Here is a 20489-nt window from a genome sequence, read left to right as displayed (position 1 = left end):
TCCAGTGCTGAATCCACGTCGTGAATCTTTTTCTAAATACAACCACATTCCTTCCGCTGTTAGCTTTCACCATCAGCTATTTCTTCAAACTTTTTTTTATATTAGACTCTTTTCTCTGATATTTAATTTTTCAATTACAACCATAAATCTGTTCTCTCCTTTATAGAAGCAGCAGCAAAAGGACCGAGTATCCCAGGACAGAGGAAGCAATTTGAGTAAAAAATTGGGAGTGAGAGATTAAGACAAAATTAGAGGATTATCAGCAATAGCTCAAAGACTTTTTGAAAGCATTCTTAATTAAAGCAAAAATTGTTGTTAGTGGGATAATATGAAAAAATTATCTGAAGGATTACAGATGAAATAAAAGGAAGACACTTAAGTTAAATATCACTGCAATACAAAAACGCACAAATACCTTCTTCAACATCTGACAAATATTCAGCATCACTGAGTATTTCAGGGGCATTGGCTTTACGAACTGCATGATTTAAATAAACAAAATAATTAAATAAAACATAGGCTATCAATATGTCAACAGAACAATCAACATCAAACAATAACGGGTGTGCAAAGATGATATACAACTAATACTTTTTTTTTTTTAAACAAACTCTCCTTATAACAAGGAAAGGCTGAAAAATATGCACAAGGAATTTTTTATTTTTTAATACCTTCATCATCAGACATGTCAAGAACTTCATTCATAGTTTCAGGTACATTCATTTTGTGCTTTTCTGTAACAGTCTGTCAAAGGAAAAAAAAAATCACTTCAGAGTGTAAGCACTGTTTTCCCTAAAATTATAGTTACTTTAAAAATTAAATGCAAGACAGGACATATTTTTATCTGAAATTAGCAAAATAAGATTTTCTGTAGCTTATTTGCTTTCCTTTGTATACATGTATAAAACTATACAGTAAAAGAGACTATCCTGATATAATACAGAAACATGCAATATTACATTACTATTTTTAAATACATTCAAATTCTCACAGCAGAGAGAATGAACTGAAAGCCTAAAAGATCATATCACAGAAAAGAAACAAGTGCACTGAATCCAAGATTTTCATGCCAAGGGTTTTTAAAAGAACTCTCTGAAAAGCCTTTGAAATTTTGAGCAGGAATATGTCATCTATATTACTCTATACAGCCCTTCCTTCTGAGGGAAGCATTTCTCATTTGCCATTAGAAAAATGCCGATACTTAGGAGCAAGCTTAATCTATACGATATTTTTCAGAGGTGCCTCAGCATGAATTGTGTGTTTTTCCTACAACTGAGAACAATTTTAACCCCATGAAGGTTAAATGATTCCCCTAAGGAATTTTTGCCTGAAAGACACTCAGAAGCGGTTCCTTTTCATCATGATATTTATATCGATTCAGATGCAAAGAATAATATAGAAAAATTTAGAAGCTGAAAAAAAATGTTATGAATGCCTGAAATCTGTTCCTAGAATACCTATACATCCCACGAATAACACACACATGCACTTTTTACTCTCCAGCTGGCATGCAGCACAACAAGCACCACTGAAGTGTAAGGTCATGCAGAAGACTCTGCAGAGTTAGCATTCAAGGAGTGCTGTGGAGTTAAAAAAAAAAAACAAAAAAACACACCCTTCCACGTTCTTTATTTATTGTTATTTTACCACCATTACTTCTCATCCTTCCCATACAAATAACAAATCATAAGCAAAGGTCTGGAGGACCAAACAGCTTTTACATCTTCATTTATTTTAAAATATTTCATTTTTTGTCTGGCCTCATAAATAGTCACATGGCAGTTTATGTTTCTTGGGTTACTGCCATCACTTCATGTAACAGAAGAGTTCCCGCATGCTCAAACATCATAGAACTTATAAAAAGCCTCACACTTGTTTTGTTTTGTGGGAATTACTTGCAAATCTTTTTAACACATTGCTGTTAAACTAGCAAAATCACAGGATAGTCTTTCAGACAATATTGGATTTTTATTGGTGCTTGAGTATAAATCACAGTAAAATTAGCTATGTTCATCTCTGGTTTCATTAAATTTACCTTTGGGAGTTGTTTAGTCACATGCCTCAAAAAACAGTCTCAGTAGCTGAATTGAGTTTTTAAGCTCCTCAGCTGGAAATCAGATTTCATATCTAGGCTTCCAAAGTTTGGAAATTATACACTTGTGACTGATAAGCAGCATACTTCAATTTCAAAGGAAGTTATCTCTGGGCTTCTCTTTAAGTAAAAGAGGAGTTATTTGGGATAGCATAGGCCTTTCAGCATATAAATTTTTTTCCTAGCACAATTCATAGCCTGGTCTACTTTCACTTAACTCTTCTTCATCTACAGAATATAACAAATGATCATTCTTCATCATGTGGCACAAACACAGCTCATTAGTTCCGCAAGCTAAAAATAGGCTTGTCATATTGGGAGTTCTTAGCATAAAAATCTGATTTTACTTTTCCTGCAGCTATCTGCTGGCATGTCAGACAAATTCAAGTTTATGCTACTCTGTATAATCTCGTTCAACTGATTTTTTAGGTTACAGAAAAATATTTTGGAATCTTTCTAGAGAGAAATGTGTTCTTGAGAGAGCCTAGAGAGAGGTTGTAAGAAAGATCCATGATTTTTTGGGGCACTTTCATTTGTATTGTATTGTTTTGAAACTTATCTTTTGTACCATTCAAAAAGAGCAAGTGGATTTTATGTAAGCTACTGAATTACAGAAGCAGCCAGGAAAGTCACAGTCAGAAAAGGCACATGAAGTAGCAGAGCTAAAATTTGCCTGTCACCCCAAATGCTCTTCGTATTGCAACCACCTGCTTGCACTAAAAGACTACACAAATTGATGATGACAAAACATGGAACACATAGCAACTGTTTTCTGTCTCTGATATACCTAAAAATACACACACACACACACTTCTCTCTTTTTAATCAGAAAAAAAAAATCAAAGAATGGAAAAAGCCAGTTTGAAGCCAAGGTTCTGAATTCATGTTCTTAAGACTAAATTTTGTCTTTATCACCATGGTGGTTCATGGGGGCTCTTTGCTTCATGAAAACAATCTTCACTGAGCAATTTGGCAAACCTTTATTGAACAAAAGACCTTTTTGATAAATCTTTTGGATTCTGTGAATCTCCATTTTTCTCATAGCAGATAATATTTGACCATTTCTACCCTTTTAATATCTCTAGACTAATGCTGTAACAAGCCTTCCTGAGAGGCAAGATACAGGAGGTTGAGTTCATGTGCACATAAGCTAATGGTGAGCTGGGGCTGGAGGAGCTGGCAAAGGCGGCTTGCAGCGGGCCGAACAGGCAGCCCTTAACCACCTTTCAGAAGAAGCCAGAAACCATGTGATGAGATGTTCAGTGAATTCCAACCACTTTTTCATTTGGCATAGCTGCTCTTAGACCAAATACAACCCAGTACACATCAGTCCCTTGGCAAACTGCACCCTCTCAAAAGGGAGAAGAATGTTATTTACTGAAGTCTCTAGGAATGTTTTTTCCCATATAGAGTTGCCTCCATTTGTGTGTTTTGCGCAGTAAACAACATGTGCATTAAACAAACTTGCCAACAACGACCAGTCATTTACCCTGTCCACTTTCTGCTCAGTGGGCACTCTCTCTGCACACATCCTAATCAGGTCCACCACCTTAAAAACAATATTGCTCATATTTGACTGAATATCCACTTTATGCTACTGAGAGGAGATAGGCAGAAATTAGATTGAAATCTTAGTAGAAGTTTAACTAACTAAACAATGCTGAATACATTGGCCTAGGCAGGATTCTTCCATTCCCTACTGAAATAAGCTGTACTTACAATTGTAGTCATCGTCTCTTCTGTCACCACCTTCAGTGTGTCGACAACTGAAATGTAGCCAAGTCGCTTAGCAATGGCAAGGGCAGTGTTTCCATTCTAACAATTGAAATATTTATAACAAGAACTTAATATTAGCAAAGCTAAGAGTAGAAACAGGCCTGTAGAAAAATGCACAATAAAGGCTGAGAAATGTTTGCATGTTAGTAAATAAAAAATAAGAATTTGGAGTGGGAGGGCATGTAACTAAGTTTTTAACTCTTTATAGAAATAGAAAGAAGTAAACTGTCAAATGTTTGCTGTTCTAGTTGTGAAAGAGATAATGGCACGGAGTACAGAGGTGCCTGGGGGAATGGGCTTCCTGTGCTCTTTTCCTCTCAGCTCCACACACACTTTTCTCCCATTTCCGCTGCTGAAATGCAGCTGTGGCACAACCCTGCGCGCCGGGTGGAACGACTGAGCCCGGTAGGAGAGAAACGGCCTCCTGCCTGCCCGTGCTGCTGCACTTACCACCGTGAGCTCGTTGGGCGCCGCGCCGTTCTGGAGCAGGACATTGATGACGTGCGTGTGCCCCTGCTGCGCAGCCTGGTGCAGCGGCGTGTACCCGTTCTGCGGGGAGAGGGGAAACGGAAACGGCTGCGGTGTGCACCGCCCGCTCCCCACCTTGCCAAAGTGAAGCAGGTGGAGGCGGAAACTCACCTTCGTTTTGGCATTGACTTTCGCAGAATGTTGCAGAAGGAAGTTAACAATCTTTATGTTTCCGTAGTGGCAGCCAACGTGCAAAGGCGTGTATCCCATCTGGAATGGAGGTAAGTGGTTAACAAATGTGAATAACCCCGTGGATCCCCTGACAAAAGCAGACATGAAATGGCACACATCCTCTATAGCTTTGTTCCTTCGGCCTACGTGAAAAACCTCCAGCCTTGAAAATACGCCTTTGATGATGGTGCAGTCCCCGTCTTTGCGAACCTCTCTGAATGCCCTGTATTTTTGTAATCTTCAACACATGCAATGTTGAATAAAGATTTGGCCCTCTCACCAATGCTCAGACTATAGGGTTTGGGTCAAAGTATCTTTTTAAATAAATGTGCATATAAAACCTTACACAGTGGGGTTCACATTTGTGATTGGTCCTACTACAGCGTGATAATAAATAAGTAAGTAAATAATAATGACTTTCTAAAAATCAAGCATGCTGAGGGCTGCCTCAGCTACAGTGCAATTGGCAGCCCATCCGCTCCGCCTAAAACGGCCAGAGGGTAAAGCCTGAAACAACGCGACTGATCTGCCACCTGCAGCAGTACAGTATATCCCTACAGAAACTGGAATACCTACTGGTGAATTGAGGCTCTAAGACAAGGAGGTCTCATTTTTTTCATGTGTCTGGCCTTGTGTTACAGAAACTAGAAGAAGTTGCTTTTTCCTGGCAACTGCAATGATGAGAAAGTTGAATGTCTCCTTTCTGTCCCTACTACCTGTTTTTTTATTAGCAGACAGACTAAAAATGTCTGTGAAGTATTGCAACAACATCTGGAAGCTGACAGGACATGAGATGGTAAAACAAAACAAGGAAGTTGGGCTCACCTACCAAATGTCATAAACACAACTGAATGTCTTTTTATAGTAAAGTACAAATATTTTTGAAGATTTTCCAAAGATTGAGCAAGTCATAGACGAAGATTCTTAACTATCACTTAAAAACCTAACCAAAAAGGTAGCAATCAAGAAGTCACTATGCTGACTCTGCATTTTCTCAGCTTAAAACCCACAGATTTTAAATAATTCGAACAGCATGTTGAAATCTGTTAATTTTAATAAACACTTTAATCAACAGTTAAAATTTAATATACAATGCAACAAAATAGAGAGGACCAAAGCTTCCGCTCTCTCCTCTTCTTCTAATCCCTTCGTTAATGAGAACGCTGTCAGAAATTTTCAAAAGGTTGGTCTTATTTGAGATTCTTAACTTGGTAGAAATGATTAGATTATCTTTCTTAAAGTAATTATCTTTTCTTGCCTTATCTTCTCTGCAAGACAACATTCTCCCTTTTTCCTTAACAAACATACTTAGTTATAATCAATCTGGAGCTGCACAAGTACAATTGAGGAGCTGGCCACCTATAAACAGGACACTTACTTTTTTTTTTCCTGCATGGAGAGAGGCCACTTTTCCCCAGGCCTCTCCCCGCTCACACTAGTAGCTGGATGGCTTTGGAGCAGATGCTGTGTTTGGCTCAGAGGGATGGATGAGTGGCTTCCCCTTCTCCTGAGGTGAGTCATCAGCATTCCTCTCCCTGCTAAAGGTCAGGTTTAAGGGCCCACCTGACTGGCTCTGGGATGCCAGAGGGGTCATCTTAGCAGTATTCACACAGGGCTCCACCACCCTGCCAGTGGGATGAGACTACGCTGCCACTCTAATATGTCTTTTCTCTACTCAGTGAGGCTTCCAACACAGTATTGGCATCATGCTCATTACCAACGCTTATGGAAAAATCAATCACTAGGCTGTAAAAATCATAACTGATGAGGAACACAAACGCACTGACCACATGGTAAAATATACTGCCAACGTGCAGTGCTCTTCACCTGCAAACATGCACCTTTCAGAAAAAAAGTAAGATGTCAAGCTGTCTGAGAACATTTATTTTAGTGGCAGAGAGGTCAGGTATAATATGGGAAATGTGGCCATGATGCATGTCTAAGGCTGCTGGAGTGCTCCAGAGCAGACATGGCCCAAAAGAAAAATATACTAGTTTAGATCAAATGACCTGGAACTAGATCCAAGGGCCAACCTTGGGGGTAGAAACACTGGAAGATGGCTGGTCTTGTATGGACCAGGCTCCTGCCTCTCTAGTCAATGTTCAAAACTGAAAAAGTGACTCTGCTTTTCTGCTCTGAGGAGAAAAGGCTAGCGACACAGAGTTAAAAGTGGTAGCCTGCCATTCTTTCTCTGCATCACCCGTCCTTGGGCGCTTGCGTGTCCCCCTCAGTGAGGTGTGGCTAGGGTAAAGCACCGAGGCAGCAAGCCTGCGGTCAGCCCGGAGTTCGGGAGTTCCAGTCCTACACCTATGCTCGAACTACTAGGTCACAGCTGTCCAGAAGAAAGAAAATAAAGAAACCCTCAAACGTGAACTATTTCCACTAGAAGGAATTTTAAACAGATGTAGCTTTTTCTCCCCATCACTCTACCTCTGACGGTACTGCACACAAGGTTACCTAATCCCACTTGTATTTACACATGCTAGGAGATGGTAGCTGTGCCAGTTACGCTAAATTAGGGTGTGTATACTTTCTTCAGTTAATTACATACCATCTACCATCTAAAGAAACTACTACCTCTGACAACCAGGATGATTTAATCATTGCAAGCAATAGTGCTGGATCTAAACCCCACTGACATCAGCAAAATGAGTCTTTCGCTTGACTTAAATGAACTCATTTGGCTCAGATGCCAAACGGCTATGTGGAACTTCTCCCCACTACAGCTGGGCACAGTGGCAGGAGCGTGAATATGGGTTAAAATGCAGTCATCATGTACTGAACACCAAAACCCTGTCTTACAACTACTTTTAATACAGGGCTGACCCGATAGCTTACTAGCAACGCCAGGGTACTAGTCTAACAGTGCTCCCCAAGCTGGCTGCAGGCTTGAGAAGTCAGCAGCAAGTTGAACATACTCACATGCATGTATGTCAAATGCAGCTTCTGTGACCCCTGTTCCTATACTTCCAAAGATAATTCAGATTAAAACATGGTAAAACTATCAAAACATCATCTCAAAAAATGCACTGAAATTTCCTCATATAAGAACTTAACTCCCTTCTCCCTCTTCAAAACATAGGCCTCTTAACATGACCTGCAAGGCCAACAAAATCAGACTTTGTAAGACCAACCAGGGAGATGTATTCCAAAGTCAAGGGCCACCTACCAGGAACCCCCTGCTAATAATCCCAAAACATTAAAAACTGAGGAGTGTCCGAGAGCCAAGACCAGCTGATCTCAACTCTATACATCCTCTCTTTCAAACGATCTGTAAAGGCTTGGGCAAGACTTCTCTCTCCAGCCTACAACTACAAATGTTGAAGAAGGAGCTGTCTAAACCCTAATCTTTACGGCACTATGCCATTAATTCCCTTCTACAAATGGTAAATACAAAGATTTTACATTTGCTACCTTCATAAATCACTAAAAGAGTAATTGTTGGTGCTATTTGTTACTCCTGACCAGCTAGCTGTTTAAATCAAAGATGAAGTGAAAACTTTTTCTCTTTCCCCTCTGAATGCGTAGCAGAAACTGGGAAGGCTTTGAAACCCTTGCCACGACATTTCCCATTCACTGCTCTCGCTACCACGGTCTATCATTCCCTGTCCCAGAGGCGAAGGCTGAAGACAGCTCCCTCTCAAGCCATCCGTGCCGCCGGCCAGGTCAGGTTCGGCAGCTGGAGATGGACTCGCCACGAGGCGGCTTCTCTGCTGGAGGCATCACACACAGTCTGGGTAGCAATGTCGGCACCTGCTAGCCTGGCAGGCAAACACCAGTTTCCCCATCTGAACTCTGATGCCCATGTGACAGCATGTTGCCTGGCCATGAGACCCCTGGGGATCTGGAAGCTTTGGGGTTTTTTAAGTTTGTAATAGCCTGTGGTCATGTCATGTCATATTTGATGAGGCAGTACCTAATGCAGTGCATGATCGCCAACGACAGAGTGACAGAGAAGTGGTAGCAGTAAGTGCAACAGATACACTGGGCACGTGAGACCTCTTCTTGCACTAGAGAGCACCTTTCATTTTCACAGCCAGCAGCGTTCACGGTGATAGCATTGGTCAAAATAAAATTAATTAGCAAAATGCCCATTTGATCCTGAGACCCAAAAAGGATATCCTTTGCTTCTCAGCTACAGTACATATTCCAGCACTGAACTGCTTCTAGTTTGGGAAAATATTAAATTTATATTTATTCCCAACTTCCTCATTGCAGATGGATATTCTGTTAATATTTCTGAATCACTCTGACTGGCAGATTCTGTGATTACACGATCAAATTAACAATAAAAGTAGCAATTTTCAATGCTACTCAAGCTTGCTACTTTCAGTCCCTATAGAAATGTATACAGGAGGCTAAAATATCTTGCTTCAATAATAATTAATAATTAAAAAAAGCAAGCCCACGATTATATACATTTCTTCACAGCAGGTTAGATTTAGAGTCATATTTACTGGCATAAGCTCTCAGAGACTTAGTAGACTTCCTAATATTAAAAAGTTACTTCCGAGAAAATCAGGAGTTTTGTTTAATACAGCTCTAAAGCCCATCACCTTCTGGCAATCAGCTGGCCTTGTTGCTTCTAGCTGTTTTCTAGCAGCAATATGGGAGTTAGCAGCTGGGAAGGGCTTATCAAAAGCTACAAGAATAAGTGCCAAAAAAAACAAAAAACCCCAGAAATTCTGAGTGTTTCCATTCTAATGGAACACACAGAAATACATAATGTGCCTTATTCTTGTGCCCTTCAATTTCTGAGGGAAATTATCACAAGTCTTATATATCATGTCAGTGTATTACTTTAATATTCTCCACTAGCAATAACTATAAATCCTAACAGCTTGAATTACTGCCTCTTTCTAGTCATGCTGACTCCCAAGCTGCTCCATTTTTGTTTTTCTGCTGTAAATGTCAGACAGTGAAACTACAGTATTATTGTTGATTAGGCTGGAAAATGCTCTCAATCCAAAGACCACAGAAGCATTCAGCCTCCATCCAATAAAGCAGGTAGACCTACGTGTAAGCACACACTTTACAGCTTTGCTGGATCAGGGCCTGACATAATGAAATATCTTGCAAAGATTCATTATTGCATGTTATTAGGGTGGAAATTTCCACACAAATGTCTGGATAACAATTGAGCCAAGGAGAGACAGATAATGTACCATGAAAATATACTGAAGATATCTGTGTTTGAGAGTTCAGTCTGCGTAAAAGCAATCCTTGATAGTGCTCTCCACCCTCGCTGCTCCCTTCCCATCCTTTGTTTGCATCTGAAAATTAGGTATTCTGGTGTAAAACTTGGCTCAGCTCTGAACTGCTGTAGTGCTCAGGGCTGCTATGGGACTCCTGTCAGAACAGAGCAGGCAGATGGATCTTCCCATTTCCCTGAATAAATCTGAAATAAATGGCCTGCTCAACCTGCAAAAAAACATCATGGACTCTCAGTCACCATTATCTCCTACTAACACTAGTTTTAGGAACAAAAGACAGTTTAATACTGGCTTTATTATCCAAACAGTGGTCAATCAGGGACTGTGAGACCATCAGTTCCCCTGACAGAGACCCAGCACCAAGCAGAGCGTAACAACTGTTTTGACAAAAATGTCTCGCGCTGAGATAAAAGCTCCAAATCCTGCTCTTTGTCCTTGACCGAACCAGCACTCTTCCCTTGTTGGTCTTATTTTGCCAACCCATCAATGTAATGCTATAAGCTACAAAGACATTATCCAATAGGAAAAACAGTTGAAAAATGACATGTGGAGACTTGCTGAGCCATGAAAAAGTATTTACCCGTGCCAGCTTTCAGCATAAAGGCCCTGCAACAACAGCAAGATCACATGTACTGCTATAGCTTTTACACACCTAACACTACCATCAGAGAAGGAAAATCTGCTCACATCTGTGTCCGCAGATTTATTTATAACCCCCAATATTACGTGTAACATAAGCATTCCTTGTGTTAAGCGTGATATTACATAACACAGGGTTTCAGCATCAAATACACTTTAACACACCTTGCTGGAGCATAGTTCACAGTTCAGACCTACAAATGCTGTTCCCACTGGGCAAAAAGGCCAAGAGGCGCTGCTCGTGCAGCTGGATGCCCGCGTGCCCCCTCGGACCAGCAAGCCTCCTTTCAAAGCTTTTGACACGTGAAGGGTTCTGCAGCAGCTCTGAAGCTTCACAGCCTGAAGCGCATTTTAATATTTCTGCTTCTCCAACACTCCTTCATTTGCCTTGCCTCCTTTTTATTAAGTAAAGATGGGCTGTTTTCTGTGGCTTATCAAATGGAGTTTGGCCTAACATAGCTAGGCTTAAGATAACATACCAAACCCCCATCTTCAAGTGGCAAGAGTAGCCTTGTGGCCTCTCAAGCACCAGTTACGGTGCACTAAACCAGCCTTGTTTACTCCTCAGCACGACTGAGAGAGGCTCCTGCAGCTCTGGGATTAGCAGCTATTTAGCTAATTGATGCTACAGAACCAGAAGGATCCCATAACACTGTCAATAAATGAACTTCAAAACCAGCAGCTACATTCCTTTCATGCAGTCTTCTACAATAAAGTTCAGAAAAAAACATTCTTGGGAGGGAAACACACAAAGAATCACAGTTGCAATGGTTTGGTCTGAGAGTAATTTTGAAAATGCTCATAGGTTTTAGAGCAAGTCGATCCTAATCATATACACTAATCTCCTGCACAAGAGATTTCCTGTAGTATTAGATTTTTTCTTCTTGCCTGCTATAACTTCGAGAGAGAAAATATGCCACTGTCCAATCTTCCCTTTTAATCCCCTGAATAACCCCAAATCATGTGCGTGGCCCTCAGAACTTGAGCAAGGGTAAGGACTCCCATGTGTCAGAGTTGCAAACTCTAGATGTTTTTACAGGGAGTGTAAGTTATATATAAATGATGATTAAAGAACATGTTCCAGAAGTGGAAGATGATAGTGCATTGGTGCCTACCCAAAAAGTTGAATGACCTATTAAGATATTAAGTGTTTTCCCTCTGCTGACAGATACTGTACTGGAGTGACACAGCCAGTGCTTTTTTAACCTGGGAAAATAAGGAAGATGATGGGGAGAGAACCTAAATAAGGAAAAAACAAAGAAGGATCACCCATGCTATAATAAATAGGGTAACAAGGCATATGGGTGTGAAATGGAGGAAAGAAAATGGAAGGTTAGCAGTGGCGCTGCTGGTGGAACGGGGCGGTCCTGGTATAACACCGCTCTGAGCTGTGTGGCTTGACTTTTAAGGCACAGATGACCATGTCTCTGCAACTGTACGCCCAAGGTAATGAATCTGAATTTGACGTGCTGGAGAGTATAGCGCAGACAAAGCGACAGGGATTCTCGAGCCAACTCAGCTGTTGCTATATCTTGCTTCCTGGTGCCTCTGGCTTTAGGGGCAGCGTGCGCACAGCCTTTATTCCCACAGAACAGTTAATCCACCATCCAGATAAACAAGAGAGCCTGTAACTACAGAGCTGCTGTTTTAAAAGTCAATAATCTAAATTTCACCTGCATAGTGCATGAGGACAAGGTGTGGTAGTTCTTACACCGTGCTGCTTTTTCCTTCACCGTAGAGGTTCAGAGCTTGCCAGCTCTTTCATTATGAACTCAAGACAACCATCAGTTCATCCAGAAACTATTCCTTGCTAAAATATAAGGCGCTGCACTGTCACTTTCCCTATATCACAGGCTGTAGCGAGTGGATTCCTGGCATGGTAGAAGGCCGGATGATCTCAGCATGGCTGGCAGTGCAGAGCCTCGAGGGCTCACCTCTGCAAACCCAACTGACGGGAAATGAGGAAGCCACTGAACAGCATCCAGCTCATCCTGCTCTAACACAACTCTGCAGGGCACCCAGGCACTTTCTTCCTAAGGAACACGCAGTCCCCAAAGCAGAGAGGGAGAATCAGCACGGTAGGTGGCAGGACAAGCCATTGCAAGCTTTCTCCACCATGGAGTCCTACAGGATATATTCTCCCAGACATGTGATATGTCACACTGAAAAGTCGTTGTCCTGCTTAAGTACACTGGAAACTTTGCCTGACCTACAAGTCCCTGTCCCGCTTCCCAACCATGACAAAGCACTCCCATAAAGGCTGATGTATATTGGAAACCCACATGTTGCTTGCATTAGCTACATATAGAACAGAGGAATGGTGGATTTAATCTGGGCGAACACCAAGAGACTTTCTCTTTCTTTGAAAATAATATGACTGTTACTGACGACAGCATTCAAGCTGCAGATAGTCACATAAGATACCAAATTCTTTTTCCTGGTATATGGTTTCACCTGCTGACTAGGTTAATTTGCAGATATGCAGGGAAGAAATTGAGCTCCACCCTGAAGTGATCTCTGAACGAGAAACTGAGCCCCTTTCCATGTGTCTCTCCACCGCACTCCCAACCTGCCAGGTTCAAAGTTCAGTACAGAGCCAGGCAACTGCGCCAGGTTGGCCCTGAGACCAACTCACATGCCCTCCCTCTCAGCTGTGACAGTACCTCAGGCTCCGCACCATGCAAATGTGACTAGAAGGCCATTAGTCCAGAACTGGATCCTATTTGGACACTGGAGAGCACGTAAAGTGTACACATGATTGCCTGCACCTGTCAATGTAAATATCTCCTTAAACTATTTACTATTTGTGGGACAGAGAAGAGTGGGAGAAAGTTAAGCACTCAGAGACAAGTTTTATGGGCTAAGAAGCAATTCAGCTCTCAACCAAGTTAATACAGCAGGTTCTGCAATGTCACACTGCAGAAACTCAAACTAGGTAGGAACTATCTCCAGAAAGGCAACCACATACATCTGAGGAAATTGTACAAAGAACAAACCAGGGCAGATCTCATCTGCTGCTGGATGATTTAGCTGATGATAAGAACCCAAACCTGTAAAACAGAGACTAAGGATATGTTACGGAGTAACCCTTAGAATTTCAGCAGAGCTACTTCAATTTCATGCCAGAATAACGTTATTGAAATCAGCAGCTTAACACAAAGGTGCAGTTGGAGTTATGCAGTAGGAAATCAGATCCCAATGACTCTTCCCTCTGCCATGGATTATAATCAGCTGCCTAATCTTAGCTGACCTGCAGCCAGAGATGATGCTGGATTCAGCCCTTCTTTGAGATGTCAGTGTGATGCTATAATGGTAATAATGCTGCGGTATTGCTCTGATACACTGGAATGTTTCAGGGATGTAAGTACAGCATCCACCCTGGGACATGTATGTAGCAGAGAGTTATGAAAGTTGCTAATTTGCACAAAGCGTGCAGGTCAGATTGTGAAACTTGGTTCATTTAGTCGATCCGATCAGCTACAGCCCAAGTAATTGATCACAGCTGATTTCTTACCCTTCTAAAGGAATTATTCTGAGATCTAGAGAATGCATGAAGAATATAAGTGTAATCAACACTGAGATCATTATCTTTAATTTCTGAGCACTGTATGCAGCATTAGTAAGTATAAAACTATTTGTAGACAGGCCTTTAGCCATGGCCATCACTCCCAAATCAATACCATGAAGTAGGAAGGTACTATTCCTGGAGGTCCCCCAAACCATCTCCCGATAACCTTGGAAAGTTGGGTCTCTCTTATTTAAGAGTCCAAATATTTACTTTAGGCAAAACTACGCTTAGGCAACTAAGTTTGAAATGGATGACCACTGTGTTTATGTACTTCATATTAGATAACAGCGATAAACAAGCAATTTTAAATTTTTTCCCAAGAGCTACGTTTCATCTGCAATACTATTTTTGAAGATAGAATAGAGCCATATTTACCTAGAATCTAATATGTCCATATTTCTGTCAGGAGAACACTAGTCTGGCCTGAATTTGGGACACCAGAAAAAGTCAGTTCCTTATTATGCACCCATTTATTAAATGACCCACCCAATCATACTTTGCAAAAGGAAGCAGCTTAGACATTCAGAGGCATCTAGTCATGCAGGCTGAGCGAAGCTGTAGGAATAGAAGGTAGTCCTTACATATGAACGATGCTTGCACTTGCAGAACCATGTCTATGGATTGATGTTTCATATCAGCTCAGGGAAAGGAGACTACTTCATTTCATAAAGTCTCATGAATCAGGAGAAAAATATTAACCACTTAACCAGGAATGCCTACTTTGCATTTACATCACTTGCGTTTCTGTAAATGCAGATGTTTTGAATAACAATTCTGCTATGTATTGCTTCGTGTCAGCTGAATTGAAAGTACGTGCAACATGTAAAAATTACAAAAACGTAGCTGATGCTATGGGTATGGTGAAAGACTAAGATATTTCTGAAGAGAGAGCTCTAGCTTTTCTGAAAGATTTCTTACATATAGAAAAGAGATTAATGTCACTTTCCTTCAGTAAAATAGCACAGTAAGATACAATCTAAATATTATTTAAATATTTGGCAAAAAAGTAAGCTTACTGGACTGAGCATAATAATATTAAACATTCAAGTCTACATGTCTTAAGTGTTCAAAATATATTCTATAACAACTTATTACGAGGAATATTTCACTGCTGTTAGTTCAGTTTCACCCTGAAATCGAATACTCGTCTAGTTCCCAGGCTCATGCTTCCCTGAAAGGAAATAATACATATTTACGGTGATGTTCATACCTTTGTCTGTGCATCAACAGCAGCTCCTTGGTTAACAAGAACCTCTGCTACGTTGACTCTGTCCTCTTGAGCAGCCAGATGGAGCGGCGTCAGTCCACTCTGTAAATTAGGAGCAACAGGTAACAATCTTTCAGAGGAAACGCATGAATACTAAAAGACAAATTTATCTACTGGTAATGCTCAAAAAGTCCTACTGCATTTAATGAAAGGACAAATTGCAAGCGAAGGTGGAATTTACCTGTGTGATGTGCTTACTGATAACATGTGTTGAATTGCAGGAAACTACAATTTGAAAGCCAGCAAGTTAATGTGTGTTTTACACAAGGAACATTTCTTTGTGCAGCATTAAATGTGAGATAGAAAATTATATTATGGCACTTGAAGAAAAATTGCAAGATATTTCTTTTCCCCCAGCTATTTCACTTTCTGAGAACGAGTAAGATTTTTAAAGGAACACTGAATGATTGTTTACCTTACTACAAGTTTTCTAGGAACAACATTCACGCAGATTTAAACCTTACCTTTTACTGATCAAGTTTCTATACTCAAAAGACAGACAAAAATGATAAAATTACATTTCTCTGAATGGCCTGTTCCTCTCAGCCCAGGGAGTATGCAGACTTGTTAGATGATATGAACTGACATCTGGATTTTTGGATAGCTCATTACTTTTCTTATCCTCTCCAAACTTTAGACCTAAGATCCTTAAAACCTCAGCTAGCCATGCAACTTTCTGTCATACAAAAGACCTAATACAAAAGGGGTAGAAGAGATTATCTGTTGAGGTGATATTGTTAGGAATGGGAAAGAATTTCCTTTCCCTGCAAGTTACAGTTCTTTCCTCCTCCTGCCCCTGCTCTCTTTCACTTGGGTGACAGAACAGCAAGCTGCAGCGGTTGGCATATCAGGCAGAAACACTTGTTAAGTTTCTTACCACAGTTTCCTACCACTTAAACCCAAAGCCACCTCCGCACCTTCCACCCATGCCTTGCAGTGTGGGCGTCCTACCAAAGGTAGTAACCGCTGAGCAAGAGTTTCGCTGCCGGCTGGGAGAATGGGCAATGCTTATGACAATGCAACTCAGGTGGGTTGCATTACACAAATATATAAAAATAATCAATTGTAAGTTAGCTAATGGGGCCTGGATGCTATGGGCCAGCCCTTTTTAAAAGGTTTAATAAGTGCTCAGTGCCCACGCATGGGCCTCTGAGTATTCAGCTCCCAACCATGCCACAGACCCTGGAAGAAATGAATGGCCCCTTTATTCCTGTTGCAAAAAAGAAAAGTCGACATCCTTTGAATGTCTGGCTCCAAATATAGGTGCTGAGCTCTGATGAAAAGTGGATCCTTAAGCTGAGTGCAAGGGAACTGTTTTCAAAGGGCGCTGTTACCTGTATAATCAGAAACTAGAGACTGCAACTGAGTAGTAACAGATTGAAGGATGCTGCAGGTAATTAACCTCTGGTGGGCCTGAATCAAAACGCCAAGCAGCAGCAATCATACTCCCCGCATTAGCCTCAGCAGCAAAACCACGATAGCCAACGTGACACAAAATGCACACACGACACATTGTACTCTGCAGATACAAAGCACACCCTGCACCACACAAGCCCACACACTTGATTAAGTCTAGGGAAAGTCAATATCTGCAAGAGAAGTTACCTGAAGGAGGGACCAAAAATAAACAAATTGTAAAGTTAGAAACAGAAAAACATGGCAGCACTCTGAAGTGCCACACACAGCCTCAGAGGACACGGAGTCTTTCTACCTGCTGCGAATGAGAAACAGTCTCTATGAAAAATTTCTGTCTTATCTTTCTACTTCAGCCACATAAATCCACACTGAAACTGCACTTTACAACAACCCTGATGGCTGGGAGGGGGCATTTATAGAATGAAGGCTGCCATTTGCTAGAAACATTACCACAGAGCAGACTTAATGGCCTATAAAGTCATATATACAGAAACTAAAATCCACTGACTTCCCTTTCCAGTCCCCAGGAGAAATTACACTGAAAATCACTGTGCTATGAGGAATGCCCCTTGGGGAGGAAGAATTACTTAAATTAATGAACAAAATCTCAGACAACCTCACTGTTATCATCCTATAAAAAATTCAGCTTCTCTAAACAAGTTAGTTGTTACCATCGCTTAAGGGGCAGGCATATATCTAAAGGCTCATAAATGACACTGGCCACCGCACTAACCACTGGGGTGAGGAAGACTTTTTCTCTGTGGACATGTTTTGGCAGACTAGCGTATTGTGGAAGGAAGGGAGATGGATTAATAAATCCCTCCACAACATGTGGTACTACAAAATCTGGGTACTATGAGATACAGTTCACCCAATATGACACAGCAAACGCTGCATGCTACTCTCATTGCCAGAAGAAATGATGATACGTATTCAAACACCTGCAGTAGTTTTCAAAACCTGCAGAATCGCATCGGACAAAATTTACTTGCAGGCCCCTATCTTTCTTGTCACCACTTTTATTTATTGCCCTAGCACCAGAGGGAATGCTTACCTTGTTGCTGAGATTTACATTAGCATTTCTAGTAAGAAGCAATGACACCATGTCCACATGGCCGTCCTGAGAGGCAAGATGTACAGGGGCAATGCCCTGCCTGGTTACAGCATTGGCATCAGCACCATATTCCAGCAGCGTAGTTGCTATGTCCATCTGGTTTTTCTTGGCAGCTATGTGCAGTGGCGTATAACCGTTCTGTCAACGGAAAGCACTTCATTGCAAGCTACTCATTAAACAACATGAAAAATCACTTTTCTATACCTACTTGACTCTATGAAGCGATTAGTTTGAAAAATTCTGCCAAACGTAACCAAATACAGTATTAGCTAGTTGTACAAATGAACATACCAGAGCATTAAGCAATCTATTTTTAAATAGATTGCTACAACCAGGACAATTCTGAGAAGTCTGATGATCCTTTCAAATTTGGGGAAAAAAATTATCCATTCAGAACAGTGAAACCTATAGCAACAGGAATCTGAGTTTCATTTCACAGACATTTGTTACTTTTCCTTAAGTGTACATATAAATCTTTAACACAGAGAAGAGCAGGATGTGTGTTCATAACTCGAAACAGCTGTTATTGTTTTTTTTCCCATTTCCCAGTGTGAATCAAAGCATTATATATGTGAAATATGGCCAGTCTTTCTTGCAATATTTACTCTAACCTTACTGAGAGATTGTTTTGGTTCAGATCAAGGGAGAATTAAAGTACAGGACTTTACAGGCTTACATCCTTTAATTATTTTATTCCTTCCAGTATGTGCACCTAGTGAGTCCACTGGTAAGAATATAAAAGCAGTATCTATTGCTTGATAAAATTTTATAATTCTAAAAGAGAAAGAATTTGGCAGAAAACAGATAAATAGATACAAAGAATAACTGATCAGCATGCAAATACCAAACACTGACCAAGGCACGACCAGCCTTTGGGTGAGATTGCGATGCCGATTTAATCAAGACCAAGGTACCGCAGGGCGGTCAGCAGGACACAGCGCAGGCTCTGTGCTCCAAGCGCAGCTCCCCCGACTTTGCCCGGCTTGGGGGTGCTCCGCACCTCCCCAAAGCAGCCTGTGGCACGTCAAAGACGCCCACAAAACGCGGTGTCACAGCTCATGAGGAAAGTATAAGGCCACTTTACGTTCCCTTTGAAGATAAAGCGCATCAGAAAAAACAAACATGATCCTGTCCCTCGGACTCCCTGCCCAGGACAGACATGTAGTACAGGCATCCCGCGTGAGCGCCTATCAGCTGGGCTGAACTCCCCAGGCCGTGTATTTCAGACTGAGCTCGTGTACACCAAGGCAGTTTCATGCCTTTTCCTCAGAAACGGACATATGTTGCTTTCAGTGGAATGGAAAGCAGCAGGTTGCCAAGAGAAGGCAACAAGAAAGCTGAAAAATAAAAGCTGAAATTCAGCTCAGTCTCAGCCTGCATCCTTCCCCAAGATAAGGCCTGTGCTCTGTCACCACGAATAGGCACAGAAGGGAACGGAGATATTTGGAGGGACAGCACTGAATTATTCTAGCTGCCGGGGAAAAGAGGTAAAACAGGAAAGAGGTTAAAGATAGAGGGAGAAAAAAGAAAACTGAGGCTTGAGAAATAAAAAGAAGAGGGGCAACATAAAATAGATGCCAATTAAAATTAGGCACAAGCCTAATTTTTGCCTATAAGAAAGAATAGCAGAACTGCTGTACGTGACCACGGCCACTTCCCACATCCTTTCACCCATCACTGGCATCCAAGGCAAACGCTGCCGTGCCAGGTTAAGGAGCCACTCGTAAGACCAGTGTAGGGAGAGGAGGGGTAGAGAGAGCAACTGCTGACAAATCTGACTGTGGAGCTAGTGATGAGATATATGACTTAATGCATTATTTATTATACCACATTCACAAAAGAAACGGGAAATCATCTGCTGTTACCACATCATCTTTCAGATGACTGCACAGTGGGTGCCTAAAGCAACAGACATGCTACCATTAATTTTATTTAGTATTGACGCTCTGCTCAATGTGTTGCTGGAGCTCACTTGCTGCAGAATACTAGCAAGTGCTTTGTTTTAGGAAGCCCTAAAGCTGGCACTGAAGGCCCAAAGTGGCATCTAAAAAACAGTTTGGTTACAGATGGGAAAGTCAAGGTGACTGATACACAAGTTTATTATTATACTATAATTTTTCCCCCTCGGTCTGGGCTTCCCAAGCCCTTGGCTGTGGGTGCAGCAATCCCTGCCCTTACAGGATGCACAGCTTCCACTGACAGTTGTTTCTTTCAGTGAAAACTGGGTCAGGGTCTTCTTGCCCCCTTCAGGAGGTCTTTCCTTCCCCACCGTGGCATTTAAGAGCACTGTGCTGCAGCAGTAAAAGATCAGAGATCACTCCAGTTCACCTCCTGGGGCACTATCGACGTTATTGATTTTAGGCTGGGCCGTTGCTCCCGGCTAGCCATGTTTATTTAACTTTCCTCTCTTTTGCACTGCACATTCTGGGACCTCCCATTTATAGGAGGCTCGGTTCTCCTCTTTAGCCGTGCAGAGGGGCTCTCCTTCTATATATGATATTGGCTTTTCCACTAGCTCTCCCTTGCCACAGGGTTTTTTCAGGATGATCTTAGGACTATACCTGAGCTGTTTCAGATGGGGTATTTACACTGTGCTTACCCCACTTGGACATATTCTTCAACCTTGTTTTACTTATCACTGCTGGGCAATCCCCCCCAATCCCCAAAAGATACAGACACTTCAGACTTCTCTAAATTCTTTTTTC

The 20489-nt window shown here is 41.5% G+C and overlaps 1 protein-coding gene across 1 annotated transcript in view; it reads right to left on the bottom strand.

The window, feature by feature from the left end:
* The window catches only part of ANK3 (ankyrin 3), a 207477-nt gene that overhangs the window by 77423 nt on the left and 109565 nt on the right, over positions 1-20489 (bottom strand). The window contains exons 18-24 of the mRNA XM_067299783.1: positions 17725-17922; positions 15198-15296; positions 4508-4606; positions 4319-4417; positions 3812-3907; positions 672-744; positions 416-478 (exon numbers count right to left, since the gene is read on the bottom strand). Of these exons, the coding sequence (XP_067155884.1) occupies positions 416-478; positions 672-744; positions 3812-3907; positions 4319-4417; positions 4508-4606; positions 15198-15296; positions 17725-17922 (727 nt within the window). The remainder of the gene's footprint in view (positions 1-415; positions 479-671; positions 745-3811; positions 3908-4318; positions 4418-4507; positions 4607-15197; positions 15297-17724; positions 17923-20489) is intronic.

This window comes from Apteryx mantelli, chromosome 7, assembly GCF_036417845.1.
Source record: "Apteryx mantelli isolate bAptMan1 chromosome 7, bAptMan1.hap1, whole genome shotgun sequence".
Lineage (NCBI taxonomy): Eukaryota > Metazoa > Chordata > Aves > Apterygiformes > Apterygidae > Apteryx > Apteryx mantelli.
The sequence above is the reverse complement of the archived record's forward strand: the minus strand, read 5'-3'. Positions and strand labels throughout refer to the sequence as shown.